The 15,632-nt window shown below is 35.1% G+C and overlaps 1 protein-coding gene across 3 annotated transcripts in view; it reads right to left on the bottom strand.

Annotated features, from left to right (window-relative positions):
• The window catches only part of LOC132791359 (platelet binding protein GspB), a 75,141-nt gene that overhangs the window by 48,772 nt on the left and 10,737 nt on the right, over positions 1–15,632 (bottom strand). The window contains exons 1-2 of one of the 3 annotated variants that reach the window (XM_060800253.1): positions 12,123–12,323; positions 9,825–9,977 (exon numbers count right to left, since the gene is read on the bottom strand). In XM_060800253.1, coding sequence (XP_060656236.1) covers positions 9,825–9,879 — 55 coding nt within the window. In that variant the 5' untranslated portion in view covers positions 9,880–9,977; positions 12,123–12,323. Of the gene's footprint in view, positions 1–9,824; positions 9,978–12,122; positions 12,324–15,632 lie in introns of those variants that run through there. The other 2 variants (XM_060800245.1, XM_060800262.1) reach the window with 2 other exon arrangements.

The following is a 15,632-nucleotide window of genomic DNA, read 5'->3' as shown; positions in this document are numbered from 1 at the left end:
GTTTTCTTCCCCCTCCTCCCCTTCCCCCTTTTGCAGTATTCTTAACCCAGCAATCTCTGAAGACTTCTTCGATGTTGAGACTCCCATTTGCCATCTCCAGCTGATAATGAAGATTAGATGTTGTTGCTGCTGCTGTTGTTAATTTCCTTGGCAATTTCTTGGTCGCTTCTTTCAGGACTCGCTTTGTGTGAGTGCAGGAAGTGGCGACTTCATTTAATGGCAGCTGCAACTGTTGCTGCTGCTGCTGCTGTTGTTGGCTAATCTTGCCTCAGCCTCTTAAAGAAGTTGTCAAACCCCCAAAGAGAAGAGAAGAAGGCAACAGGTCGTTAAGTGAAAAGTTCATTAGACGACGTCATAAAAAAACGACTCGCCAAATGTGTTCAACGTGTCAGAAATTCAATTTGTAATTGTGTTGGCCAGTGTTTGAAAATTTCGACCGAAAAAAAACATACAAAATACAACACAGTAAGTAACGAAGAAGAGGAAGAAGCAGCCGCATGTTAAAATGCCAAACCAACTGTCATACGAACATTGACCTCCTGCTCTGTCTCCCTCTCTCTGTCTCCCCATCTCTCTCTCTCTCTCTCTCATGTGAGCATGTGAGTACTCGATTGGTAGCTGGGCGTGCGTACGTGATCGAATAATGAATAACTTTCAAATTGAATGATCAAACACGACCAAAAGACGTCCACAAAAACCCATCGACGAGCTCCGAGAAACGCTCGCTTCTCTATTGCTCGCTGTCTTGGTGTCATAAAGCTGGCGAGGCCAGCATAAGAATATCATAAAAAACAGAGAAAAACAGAAAAAAACAAACCTGGCCAAAAGCTGTTAGAGCCAACCTAAACTCGACTCTTCTTGGGGGTCACGCGCGTTGTCGTCGCAGTCAGAGGAAAATCAACAAAACTTGTAAAATACGGCAGCAAATATTCGAGACAAAAAAAAAAAAACAATAACAAAACACAACGATTTACGACGTTTTTTTCCGGAATTTAGCACCAATAATTCAAAACTTTTTTGCAATACAGTTCGCTGGTGAATCAGAACTGTGTCAAAGTTGAGCAAATAATACTAATAAAGTGAACTGCATTTTGTGACTAAACCTGCAATTTGATTTTACTGCTTTTAAAAAGATAAAATGTATAGAAAGTAGTTTAGGCATAAAACTATTCGCTACTTTATTTGTATGCCTTTTTTCTAAAGTAATAAGATATTATATAAACAATTAACTCTTTAGTAAATAGAAAAAATAAATATTTGATCCCAAATTCTTCGATTACCTGACTGACACTTATAACAAGGTAAGATCTAGGAGGTTGCAATTTGTAATGAAAAAGCATCTGGGCACACTGTCAATAAGTATCGATAATTCAATACAAGTATTTTTGAAGTAAGAGTCTTTTTTATGTACTGAATGCAACTACTTTCAATACTTTTAATTCATCAATAAAAAATCTGTTCTAAACAAATTACATCATAAAAGAATTCGATTTCATTTGCTCAGTTAAACAATAACTTCAAGAAAAAGTTGCTGGATGGCATCAAAATTTTAGAACAATGTAAGCTTAAAATTCTTTTCTTTTTTATGAAAAGTTTCTGAATACAGCTCTCAACCTATTTACATTCTATAAGTGTTTATTTATACATATTGTAAATATTAGATATGACGATCGTAATATTGCTTTTACTTTTCAGAAAAACATCAAAGTATTCAATGAAAGTTGCTCAAAATCAAATTCTTATTTTTCTAATAAAGTATAGAAAAGTGTTCTTTAATTTTAGTGAAATAATAAACTTGTTTTACAATTTCCATAACGGAAATCTTTCATATTTGATTCCTAAATTAAGATTTTCATAAATTATTATTGTAATATTAATAATAAAATAATGTACATATATTAAACAAACTATCTAACTATTCATCAAACTATCTATTAAATTATTATCCTACCCAAAAACTAAAACCTAACTATATTTCAACTTCATTAATTTAAAAAATTAATATTGTAATAATAAAAGTAAAAAGGGTAGAGTTGACTATACATATATCATTTAAAATTATACGTCAAGTTCATTAATTTCAGAAATGATGCGGAAAATGTTTTCAACATATTTGAAGTTATTTATTGTATTCCATCTGAAACTGGAAACATGTCAATCTCGCTTGCCAGTTACTTTTTGTTATTTCGTTTGGTTTTATTTTGTTTTTTGTGTTTTGTGAGCGTGATTTGTTGGGGTCGTAAAAGGCCTCACCTTAGCAGGTTCTCGAGACACTCTCGCCCCCGCTTCTCCCCTTTGCCCCTTCCCTCGCATCGATCGATGTCGCTCGCACTGCGAAATGTTAATAAACGTTGGCAATTTCAAGCAGCGGCGACACATTTGGGATACACACACACACACATACAGCCAGAGAGCTGCTGCCCTTCCCCTTCGTCTCTTCCCTCTACATATACTTTATGCATAAGCGTGAGCGAGAGAGAGAGAGCTGCTGCTGCTGCGATTTGCCAATTCGCATCAATATTTTGCTCACGTTGCGACATTTTGTCAATATCTGCGCCAATGATCGTCGCATGTGCCGCCTTCAGCTGCTAACTGCTGTCCCCCTTCTTCCTCTTCTATCCTCCTGTATCTGCTGTCTGTTTGTCTGCTTCTTCTTCTTCTGTAGCTTCTCCATGTTGCGAGTGTCGTACAATGATTCGTTTTTAATTGAATTCTAAAAGCGTTGTCAGTTCTTTTGTTGTCCCTTTTGTTGTTGTTGTTGCTGGGGTGCTACGCGTTGGTATCTACATACATAAGATATACATATATATATATATAGGGAGTAGAGGGTATCCATCAGGTACTAAAAGGTGCTGCCCCCAAAGCCAAAGCCAAAATCAAAAGAGAATTCAACCTTGTGGTATGCGATCGAGTATTTGTTGTTGTTGTTGTATATTAAACATTAAACAACTTGAGTTGGATTCACAATTTAATGGACAAGTCTTTACCGTAGTTGTTGTTGTTGCTTTTTGCTTTTATTGAGCGTTTTTTTCGCGCGCTCTTGGACTTGACAATTACACGGCTATTTCTGTATTTTGCTTTTTAGTTTGTTTCAATGACGTTCGTTAAATTTGTTACAGTCATGGTTAACACACACACACACACACACAGACACACTCGCATATTTTTATGGGCACCCAACTGAGGTGTGTGTGTGTGTGTGTATTTGTGTTGTGCTTCTGCTCGCCTGCGTTTTATTAACATTACTTTTTATTATTATTATTATTATTTAGAAACGGCAGCAGTTCAAGTTCAATTGTTAATGTAATAAGCTACACACACACACACACACACACACACACTCAGCAATCACTCACACACACACAACTACAAGCTCAATGTAATCTTAACGCCATTAAATTTGTTGGCTTTTTGTTTAATTATTTAATTATATTCCGTTTTGTGTGCTCAAAATGTAAAAAGTTATAAAAAAAAGTAAGAAGTGGAATGATCGACAAAAAGATGCGCTGTAGAATAAACAAAATTAAGGAAAGCTAACTTCAAAGTGTCATTTAAAACACTTAAGAAGCGAAATAGTATATTTTGTATACCACAAAGTATATTTTCATACCGTTTAATAAGCGAAGGAAATAGTATATTATTTATATAGTATATTTTGTATGCCACTTTAAATGCAAAATAAATAAAATATCTTTATACCATACAAAATATGTTTATACCACTTAAGAAGCGATATAAAAAGTATATTTCTCATACCATCAAATATATTTGTAAACCACTCAATAGCCGAAATAAATAGTATATTTTTATACCACTTAATACCACTTTAAAGGCAAAATAAATAGTATATCTTTATATCATACCACTTAAGAAACGATATAAAAAGTATATTTCTTATACCATAATAATACCCCTTAATAAGTGAACTAAATAGTATATTTTTTTACCACTTAATATATGTATACCACGTACTAAGCGAAATAAATAGTACATTTTTTATACCATAACAAAAATAATATACTAAATAATATAAGTAAAGAATATAGCTGAATCACTTTACTATACTTGAAAGCTTTCTAAATCTCAATCTTCTCTGTTTTAACACTTTGCAGGGTATGCAAACAAAAAAATATGAATAGCATGCAGAAAAATGCTTTGTGAATTACTGAAAGTCACCTTTCGTTGGGCCTGAGTGAAAAGACTGCTTGCTGTGTATTTAATTAATGTCAATTATTATTCAATTAGAGCGCACTCGAAAGGTTACTCAAATTAATGAACTTTTGACACTTTTGGCCAGCCAAATGCGGCAAATGTTTAATGTTCAGTGAAATTGAATTGAACTTTAGCCATACACAAAAACAAAAGCGAGAGAAGCAAAAGCAATAGAAGAGAAATTTTGTGGAAACGCCTAGTAACAAGATTTTATGTAAATTTTACTTAGATGAAAAATTATTATAAAAAATAACTATTCTTTAATATGCTTCTTCTATATTCTGTTTAGTATTAGATTGTAATATTATAAAATAATAAGTTTTGGTATATCGGGGGGAAATCAATATAAACTTTAGTATTAAATACTAAGTATTTAATTTAGTATTTAATGCTACATTTCCATAATATACTAATACTACAAAAATAATGAATATGTTCTGAACACTCCTGAGATGAATTTTAATATATTTTGTTAAGAATTACTGTAATATCAATATCAATCACAATTAAAATACAATTATTACATAAATTTCAATTTCATTACTTCTAAGAAACTAAACTTTAACAATTGAGTTGCCCAAGCTAATGACAACTAAAATTTCTAGTAACAATAAACGAAATGCGAATCTTTTATGTCTTGACTTCTTTAGAAACTTTTGTGGCATCTAGGACAATTGGCAATTACAATTGGTACAAAACAGTTACTGAAAAGCTTACGCTTAAGTTAGAAGCTAAGCTTTTAGGTGTTGTAGCAGAGCAATTGAAAGGTTGACCTTAATGATGGATAAGTCGACAAGTCAGTTGCTATTAAGATAGATGCGATGCTGCTGAACCTTTGACAATAAAAGTGGGAGAGAGATGGAGAGAAAAAGAAGACGCCAAGGAATGCGAAAACAAACAATAAACATAACTAAAGTTGCGAGTAACTTCAGGTGAGACGGCGACAAAGCGACACAGCGACAACTCATTATCGATGTGGCTCAGTTGAAGCTGATGAATAAATGTCCACTCCCCAACTCTCTCTCTCTCTCACTCTGTCTCCCACTCTCATTCGTGCGCTCTCTTGACACAGCGCAAAAGGCGCGGGCGTCGCTTCGCTTTGGGTGACAATGACAACGACGGCGACGTCGGCGTAAAGCTCAGAGAGCAAAAGCTTAAGTAGGAAATCTGTGACTGCGTCTCAGCAACTCCGACTGCGACTGCGCTGTCGACGTCGCCATCATTTTGTGTGTGTGCTTTATTTGCGCGTTGGCTGTGACCGCGACGCGTATAATTTACACGTTTTGCTCATTTGCGATTCTAGGCTCGCAACTGAAACAAAACAAATGAATTGAAAAAGGAAAAAAAAAAAATACGTAAAGGGGCGCAGGCGCACACGCACACACACACACGCAGACAGAGACGACGACGCCGCAGCTCGAACTCGGGCCAAGAGACACAATCTGAGGCCAAGTCGAGTGAAATTCCAACAAGTGGCGTAATTGCGCCCTGCGGCGGCTACCGTGCGGCCATCGATAGTCATTGCTGTGGCCAAGAGGGGGCGCAGCACGAGCAACAGCAGCAGCAGCACTAAAATCGCAAATCATAACTACAACAAATAATAAATAAGTGCGACGACTGCGACGCAGACCGAGACGAAGACGAAAACGGCCGACTGCATGCAATAAGGCAAAGCGCCAAAGAGCGAAAGAGCAACAAGTGTGCGTGTCTCAAGTCGTTTAACTGCCGCTGCCTCTGCCGCAGCCGAGTGCAAAGTTGAGCAGACATAATGAACGAGGACGAGAAGGTGAAGGCAGCGCAGCGCAGCGACAACAGCAGCAGACGCGACTGCGCAGTCGTTGCTGCTCGTCATCGACAACTGCACGCCATCGGCATATAAAAAGCAACAACAACAACGACAACATCGACTACACTGCGCTTTCAGTTTGTTAATGCGGCGGCCCCTCTGCTGCTGCTGCTGCTGCTCTTGCGTAAAGAGAGCTTTGACATGCACATAAAGCTTGCACTATGCAAAGCTTTTTTTCGCAGTTTTTTAAATGATACAAAAATGCAACCAAACTGAAGCGCTTTTGAAAGATTATTTAGAATTAAAACTTTGTGAAAGGATATAACTAAAACGAAATTATTAAAAAAAAATAATATCAAATAATAGTAAGGATATCTTCAATCAATATTATCAATTAGGTATTTCCATTTTAAGTATTAGAAAAGTTTAATTCAATATTTTGAAACTAAATAACCTCTTCTTCAATACTATTTGAAAACTACCTATTATTTCTTAAAAAAAAAGTGTCATCCAATATTTTGAAAAGGTTTTTAAAGGTAACAATAATATAAATATCATTACGGTATTTTCTTTTATCATATTTATCAGTCACCCATTAATATTTAAATTATGATATAGCTTTTTTATGACTAATAACTCATATCACATTAATAGCTATAAATGAAATATCACCTTTAATAGCATAAATATTTATTCTTTCATTGCAAGTTTATATTGTTAACTGTTCCATATTTGCAGTTTAATTAATATTGGCAATAAACTGGATTGAACTCAGTTAAAAGTGCATTTGGAATTCGTCATAAATGGCTTTAAAACGCTCGCTTGCTTGCCTGACTGCGAAATTTCAACTCCCCGCTGCAGCTGAGCCGAGAGTTCTCAGTTGGCAGTTCTCAAGTCTCGAGCTCAGAGTTCCAGACAAGTCAACATTCCATGGCCATTTGCAGGGCATAAGTTCGCGTCAAAGGTTTCGAGAGTCGAGAGAGAAAAAAAACAGCAAAACATACAAAACAAAGCACAACAAAAAAAAAATGAAATAAAATAAAATACAGAGTGGCAAAAGAGTGAAGCGCAACAAGCGATGGACAAAAGGTTATAACTGCAGCTCAGCTCATATTGATATTGTATAAGTAAGTAGTTGTTGTTGTAATACCCTGTACTCAAAGGGGTAGAAGGGTATGATGAAGCATTGAACAAGTTTATTCAAATTTAATCACAACTTTTTCAGTTACTGTTTTTTAAACTTAAAACTTTCCTCATCATAAATAAGAAGTATCTCTCAGTCGATCACACTCCACTGCAACCTTCATACGTGCTGTTGTTGTTGTTGTTGTATTAGCCTCCACGAGGGGGCATCGCTGACGACGACTGACGACGGGTCGCTTCTGTTTCTTGGTTCGTTCGGTTTCTCCAGCGACGAGACTGAGAATCTTCTTCACCTTCTGTGCTCAGGTCTCAGTCTCAGACTCGTTTTGCATTTTAATTTTTACTTCTGTTGTTTTTTTTGTTTCCCTCATCATTATCATCATCATCACGATCCTCATCGTCATCATTATCATCATCAAGAGCATTGCATGCTTGTTTATTTTTATTTTTGATTATTTTAATTTTAAAGCCGCGCTTTGCCGTCTCAATACATTTGTTTTTCTCTTTTTATCGCCACTTGCCGGGCCATTTATGTCTACCCCTCTCTCTCCCTCTCTTTCTATCTCTCTCTTTCGCTCTTGCATTGCCTTATTTGAGGTGCCGGTCAAAGTCAATTCGGTGTCCCAAGTCAAGTAAATACGCGTCGGCGCATTGAAATTGCGGCTTTTTCGGGCATTCTCAACGCATCGGGAACCTTAAGTTTGTCTCTCTGTGTGTGTGTGTGTGAGGTGCTTTGTTTTTAATGAAAATTTGCATGCTGAATGCTTAATTTTTTTTACCAGCATTTCACTTGGGGAGTGGCTGTTGCTGTAAAATCTCTGGCTACCAAAAAAAAAAGGGCTGATCAAATGCTGCAAAAATGCAGAAAAAATAAAGATAAACTTGTTCAAGTATTGGTGAGCTTCATGTGCATGTTTTCTATATGTGTGAGAAAGCTCTACGTTCGAGTTTGAGAGTGAAAGCTCTTTGAAGATTGCATTGATTAAGACTGAGTTTTTGAAAATGTTGATTTTATGCTTATCATATCGAAATATCTCTACGATTCGTATTCTAATTCTTGATCACATTTTTGCCTTTTACTTTTCGTTGTGCAACGAAGCAAAATTCTGGTTTTGTTTCGCTCGTTATGTATTTTTGCGCTTTGTTTTTTTTTTTGCATATGAGCTGCGACTTGGGGATCAGAGCAAAAGCCATACAAAAGTCAAAGGTGAGTCCATGGGCCATATGACATCATCATCGTCATCATCATGCTCATAATAATAATTATCAGCTACAGTCGAGCAGCTGCAGATACTTAAGTTTTGGCATTCAAGTGAACAACATTCGCACACAAGGTGAACTCAAAACAGCGACTAACAATGCAATGTTAGAATGTTATAGAAGAGTAGACTTATTTTGTTGCACGATTCTCATGAAATTTTCAGGATTGCACATAGAAATAAGAATATCTGCTTATACCAAAAATCAGCAGTGTAGCTTTAAAGCTGATTTGATGGATTCGCTTTAAGATATTAACATTTCAAAGCATATTTCCAACAAATTCAATAGTTACGATAATACAAACTATGCATATTCTACACTTTTCTAAAAAGTCAATGGTATATTAATATTAATGTGATGTTATAGAAGACTAGACTTGAATTTTGTTGCATGATTGTCATGAAATTTTCAGGATTGAAAATAGAAATAAGAATATACGTTTATGTCAAAAATCAGATCTATATCTTCAAAGTTGATTTGTTTGATATGTTTCAAAATATGAAAATTTCAAAGAATTTTTTCAACAACCTCAATAAATATATAAGTATAAAGTATACTAAGAAGTAAGTGATGTTATACTAGAGCAGACTCTTATTTTCTGCGCAATTGTAATGAAATTTTTAGGATTGCAAGTGGAAATAATAATATTAGCTTCCAGTAAAAATCAGCACTTTATCAATAAAGTTGATTTGATTGCTTAGATTTAAAATATATAAAATTGAAGCTAAACCAACAAATTCAATTGCTGCTTATCGTTAAACCCCTCGCTAGTTATGACAAGTTAACTTTGCCCATTCTATGGACAATAAAAGGTAAATAATACATCAATATCAATATGTGTAAGCTACCGAAATGAAGCTGATAAAAATATGTCACAGCAATAAATAAAGTCGACAACAAAAGGTGTCTCTCTCTCGCTCTTTGTCTCTCTCTTTCTCAGTGGAGGTCTGAAACAGTGGCGATCGAAAAGTGAGTAAATGGTTCACAGTGGACACAAAACACTGACCAACAATACGCTCAGCGGGGAACCGAGGGAAGGGGGAGAGGCGTATGGGTGGGCATGGAGAGCACAAAGAAAAAAAAAGAAACAAACAAAAAGTCAAATGAGAAATAAATACAACAAAACAGCGAAAACAAAAGCGTAAAACGATAGTTGAACTTTCAACACCTATTTCTTGTGCCCCTCCCCCTCTCCCCCTTTACTTCATTGTAGAACAGCTGAGGAAGTGGGAGGGAGGGAGAGAGTCCGAGTCTGGTCTCGGTCTACCTCTATTCATTGTGTTTTTGTGTTTGTTCGCACAGCAGTTAAATGCGATAAATGCTGCTTAGACAAGGGAATGATTATAAGAGCAACGAGAGAAGGGGCGCATGTATTGAGTGGGGGAAGGGGGAGGGGGAAGGGAAGGGTGTCTGTCTCACTTACCGGAATAACACCAGGCTGGCCATACTACTGTTGTCTCGGTATCAATTTCCTTCATTATGGTGGGCTCAACATATTGTCAAAACCACACCGCACCGATTCGATTTGTTGTCTCGCTCTCGCTGTCTCTCCCTTTCTCTTTCGCTCCTTTGCCTGCTGCAATTGTGGTCCGGAAGTAAGCCGAGAAAAAAAAAATAAAAGAAGAAAAGAGAAATAAGTGAAGATTAGTTATAAAGTTATTTCAATGAATTTTTTGCAGTTATCATTGCGGTGTTTTTTCCCCCTCTCCTCTCCTCTCCTCTGTCTCTCCCTCACTCTTTCGCTCTCTGTTTTTTTAGTTGCTTAGCCAATTTTTCAATTAAGTTAAAGGCAACAGGTTGTTGGCCATTTTCATGTCGCTAATTTGTCTTTGTATTAGAGTCTGTTTATTTTTTTGTTAGACTTTTGCTTGCTGTTTCTGTTTGTTGTTTTTTCATGTTGTTGTTGTTGTTGTTGTTGTCGTATTTCCATCTCACCTTAAGTTGTCTGCGTTAATGTCTTTATGTAGTATTTGGCCTGGCTATTAAATATGGCTGCAAGCATGTCTCTGCGCTTAGGTGTTTCTTTAATTAATTCACTTGTTGTCAAATGTACAGCTGTTTTTCTTTCGCTTCGCCTTGCTCACCTGCTGCTGCTGCTTAGCTTCACTTTACTTTGCTTTGCTTTGTTTATGCTGTATTTAGTATACCCTGTAAATTTCGCTCATGACTTAGAAGGGTAGTCAAATAATATTTCTACAAACACTAAGTCTATACAGAGATTATTATACAATTATAAACTAATTTCGTCAAGAGATCTAAAAAAACGCTTTTAAATAAAATTTCATTCACAAAAATGTTTGTTATTAAATTTACTTTTAATAATGGAAAAGAGATATCTAATGAAAAATGTACTTCAACAAGAAATATTTATTATGATCAGTTGAAAAACTTTTTAAGTTTTAGAAAAATTTTTTAAATTAAAAAACGTCAAAAAAAGGATTTCATTTAAAGTATTTTATGACTGATCAATTTATTTCATTGAAATGATTTTCAATAAAAAAAGGTAGACTAATAAAAATGCACTTTAAAAGAAATATTTCTCAAGATTAGTTGAAAAAATGATTATTAAGTTTTCAGAACAAGAAACTTTAATCAATAATATTTCATTTAAAACATTTTATAACTGATTAATTAATTTCATTAAATGATTTTCAATAATAACAAGATATTCTAACAAAAACACGCTTTAAAAGTAAATTTAGCATTTAAATATTTTATTTTCAAAATTTGTTAGGAGAAATCGTATTTTATAAAAGAGCTCTCAAAATTAATGTGCTTAGGAAATGAAAATATTTCTCTAAGGAATTTAACGATAAATACATTTTGTTTAATTCACATAGTTGAAAAACTGATAAAGCTATTTTTCATTTAATTGAAATTCAAATAAATATGTATTTCCTTGTCGTTCATACATTTGATTTCTTAAACTTAAATGAACAAATCCTTTATTCGAGCTTTCAAATCTTCTCTTTCAATAATAACAAAATAAATAAATGCTTTATTCGAGCTTTCAAAGTTCTGCTTTCAATAACAATAAAACACCCAGCAAATTTAGAACTTTAATTAATTTCCAGCGCTATGTTAATTCCCTTTTTAATTGTGTTATATTTAAATACACTTCAAACGATTAATCATTAATTAAATCAATTTCAATTAATCAACTACAGAGTATATACGTAGTCGTGTCTTAGCCGTGATTAATCACAGTTCTTGTTTGCTTAGCTTGCTCTTTGTTTAATTGACTGCAATTAAACGTTGTCAAATTGTGTTTAGCACATATATTCATATATTTATTATTATCATTCATTTTGGGTTTTAAGTAAACAAATCGCGCATACGCCGAGTGTGCAATGATAATTCTCAACCGGTTTCACTCGACGCGAACTTGTTTCAAATGCCGAACAAATTATTTCTAAATTCTGGATTAAAGTTTGACAGTGCCAAAAACAAAAAAAGAATATAAAATCGATATTGGATTAATCCAAAGCGACCCCGTTGAACATTTTGAAGGCAGAAAGAGAGAGAAATACAACTCGAGACACTCTCGAGAAATCAAATAAAAACTGTAACCTTTTTTTTATAAGGGGGAAACAAACAATGAGATACAGAAAAACAGAAAAACAGAAAAAAAAACACAAAGTTTAAGGTCGCGGCGATTGGCTATCAAATATTTAAACAGCTTTTTTGCATTTGTATACAGTAAAAACAAATTTGAATTTACCTTATTTTTTATTGATATTTTGTTATTGTTGTTGTATTTTATGTCGATTGTTTCACGTTGATTGCCGCCAACGACTTCTATTGTTTGTCTCGTTGTTGTTGTTGTAACTGCTGTCAATTTGTCATTCCAATTGACAAAGTAGCCGCAAAAACAAAAACAAAAGCACAAGACGTAAAGTCAAAAACCGACTTTGTTGTTTTTTTATTTAAAGTAAATTCTATTTCATATTAAAATTAAGTATTGTAATTACTTATATTTTTTTAATGAGCTTTTCAAACTGCACTCGTTATTAAGCTTAAGCAAAAAACGGTTAACAAAAATCACTTGGGTGCAGCACTTGCACTTCTTAACTGTTGTTGTTGTTGTTGTTATTGTTGTTGAATTTCCGCTTCGAAAATGTATTTTTAAAACAATTTTTTATATTTTGTCAACGAATTTTGTTTTCTTCTGCTTTCTGGCTTAATGAACAACACACGCGTTGAATTTCGACTGCTTTTTGTTGTTGTTGTTATCGCATTTATTTATTTATAATTTGTGATGCTGCAGCACAAGCAACAGCTTTTGACCTTTAAGAGCTCGAACTCGATTCTTATTGGGAACCCAAACTCCAATTGGCATTCACTTTGCGCCTGATTTGCATTTCACTTTTGCACTTTTTCGTTTCGAGCTTTTGCTTTATAGTTGTTATTTAAGCTGATGTTTTGGACTTATTAATTGCTAGTCACGTGCGTGTTGACGTTTGACACTCATCTCACACACACACACACAGTTACTTTATCTTGTATCTTTTGTGTGTTATGCGGCGGCCACTAAACACGTGAGTTGCGTGGCACTTTTTTTTTGTTATTGTTGTTTTTTTCGCTAGCCCGCTTTAATCCTTTTTGAGCTTTTGAGCCGCATAACACTTGACGCACGTTCCCGTTACGCGTATGTTATTTATTTTCAGATTTGTGTCTAATTGGAATTGTGTGGCTTAAATGTGTTTGCACCGTTTTTTTTTTGTGTTTTGCGCGCAAACAAAATCAAAAACTGACGATCTCAAAATTCTTTTTGCGATCGTTTGTAGCTTTTGTTTTGTTTTGTATTTTGTTTGTTTGTTTGTTGTTGTTGTAGACGGCGAGCGCAATTCGCACGTCTCGCAAACGCAAACGACAACGTACTGAGCTCTGAAGCCGCAGCAGCGCCCCATTGGAGCCGCCGCTCGCTTCAACCACGCTCGCACACTTACATACGTATGGAAAAAGAAGAGAGAGAGCGAAAAGAGCGCAAGCCAAGCAAAGAGAGCGAACGCAACGTACAACGAAGAGTGCGCATTGAGCTTTATCAGTTGAAGCAATGCAAGCAAAACGTTTGCGCTCGCTCTTTTTTATCTTTCTCTCTGTCGCTCGTTCGTTCATTCGTATGTTCGTTCGTTTGTTGTGCTATGCAGTGCGCGCAGCTGAAAAAGGGTTCAATGAAGGTCAGCTGGTTCAGAGTTCAACGCATACAAAAGCTGCACTTAACTTGCAACTGTATGTGTGTGTGTGAGTGCATACTTATTGCGCTGACTGTATCGCTGGCCATTTGATACTTTGGCCTCGTCTGTCAATTGTTGTTGTTGTTGTTTGTTCAGTTGTTCGTAGTTCAGTTGAAGCTACAGAGAAAAACACATGCATATTAATTGCAAATGGGGCGCATTCTGAGTAAAGCAACCCCATATATATGACTTGCATAGTAACTCGGTAAACATCTAATTCAATGTAAATCGAATAACATTTGATATCGCAACGACCCAAACAACCTTTAAAGAAGAACGCATACCTTATACATTATATGCCTACTATATCTAAAGATACAGCCACAGATACTCTGATACAGATACAGATACAGATACAGCTACAGATGCGCCGCACACTTAACCCAAACGAGACCAAAACGCGAACAGGCGGCCATCGCGACCGACCAAACGACCGAGCGACCTGAAATATTTTTAGAACTGCGACAGCGACGCGACGACGACGACGGCGGCGACGGCATGCATATATTGTTACCCCCGTCACAGTCACACACACACACAAACACACACACCTCCCCTCCAACGATCGCGAGGCAGCTTTTTTAGTGTCGCTCCCCTGTGCTCCACTTGTCTCTTAGGGTTGCCAAGACAGATCGCGCACAGCACAGCGAGCAAGAGAGAGGGAGAGAGAGCAAAGCGAAAGTGAGATAGCTGACGAGAGTGAGGTCAGAAGGTCTGTGATCTTTTCTGCGAACTGCAAGAACAAAGCGCAACAACAACGCAAAACAACAACAACAACAACAAATGCGACATGTGCTACGTCTGATCGTACTTATAAGAAGAGAATGCCCTCGGGTTCAGTTCAACTCGATATATATTTTTGCATGCGCGAATTACAAAGTTCAACACAAAAAAAAGAAAAGTGAGTTGGCTTACAAAATATTTTTAAATCCACCTTTAGTTTATTTATATTTCCTGAAGTTAAAATGGTAACTTCATAAAACATATGGAATACGTTAATAATCCATCAATGCCTATAAATCCGAAAAGCTAATGAAAATTTTAGAGTAGTAGAGTGTTCTATCAAGATTTGTAAATAAAATGATATACATAGATTAAATCAAACTACATAAAATTCAAATAAAATTGACTATTTTCTCTTCATCTATATAAAATATATCAGATTCTTTACTTCTTAAAATCTTTTTACTAGAAAAAGTCAAATTATTCCACTACTTCTTTTTTTTCTTATAGTTCCATTGAATACAGTATTAAATATTTCTTATTCTGATATACCAAAAGCAATTTCACAAAATTCTTAAGTACTTGTCCAACACACATCAAAGATTTCTATACTTTATTTTAGCAAAGCTAAAGTTCACATTCAAAATTTGTCAAAAATTTTGTTTATAAGAATTCCAATTTTATTCCTTGACGATTCACCTCGCATTTTGAGGAACAGCAACATTCATTTTTTATGATCTATAGTATGTTGTGTTGATTCTTGTTCGATATATTTCGTCGAGACGGTTGATGTGTTGGCACAACTTTGGCGCGGACATACTTAAGCACTCTTGGCCAGGCAAAAGCCAAAAAGTCAAATGACAAGATGTCGATGAGAGAAAAAAACGCAAATAAACATGTTGCAGGAAAGACTAATGCGACTATTAGATACGCTGCAAACAGCTCGAAAATTATGCGAAATCCACTATTCCTTTTAAAACTGATTTGCGGTGATAAATAATCATTTTTATAATTCATGGATAATAAGAGGAAGGAATACTTTATATATTATATAAAATAATTTAAATTTCATTTCACTTCACAGTGTTTTATATGAAATTAGTTGAATACTAAAAGAATCTGATTCAGTATTATGAAATTTTTAGAATTTAATGAAGAAGTTTGCAAAATACCTTTAAATAATAATCATTATGATGGTTGAATGTTAAAACAATTTACATTTCATTACTATAAAATTATTATAAATTTTTGCAAAATCGTAATCACACTTG

Source organism: Drosophila nasuta, chromosome 2L, assembly GCF_023558535.2.
Source record: "Drosophila nasuta strain 15112-1781.00 chromosome 2L, ASM2355853v1, whole genome shotgun sequence".
In the NCBI taxonomy this organism is placed as follows: domain Eukaryota; kingdom Metazoa; phylum Arthropoda; class Insecta; order Diptera; family Drosophilidae; genus Drosophila; species Drosophila nasuta.
This window is presented reverse-complemented; position numbering and strand designations above follow the sequence as displayed.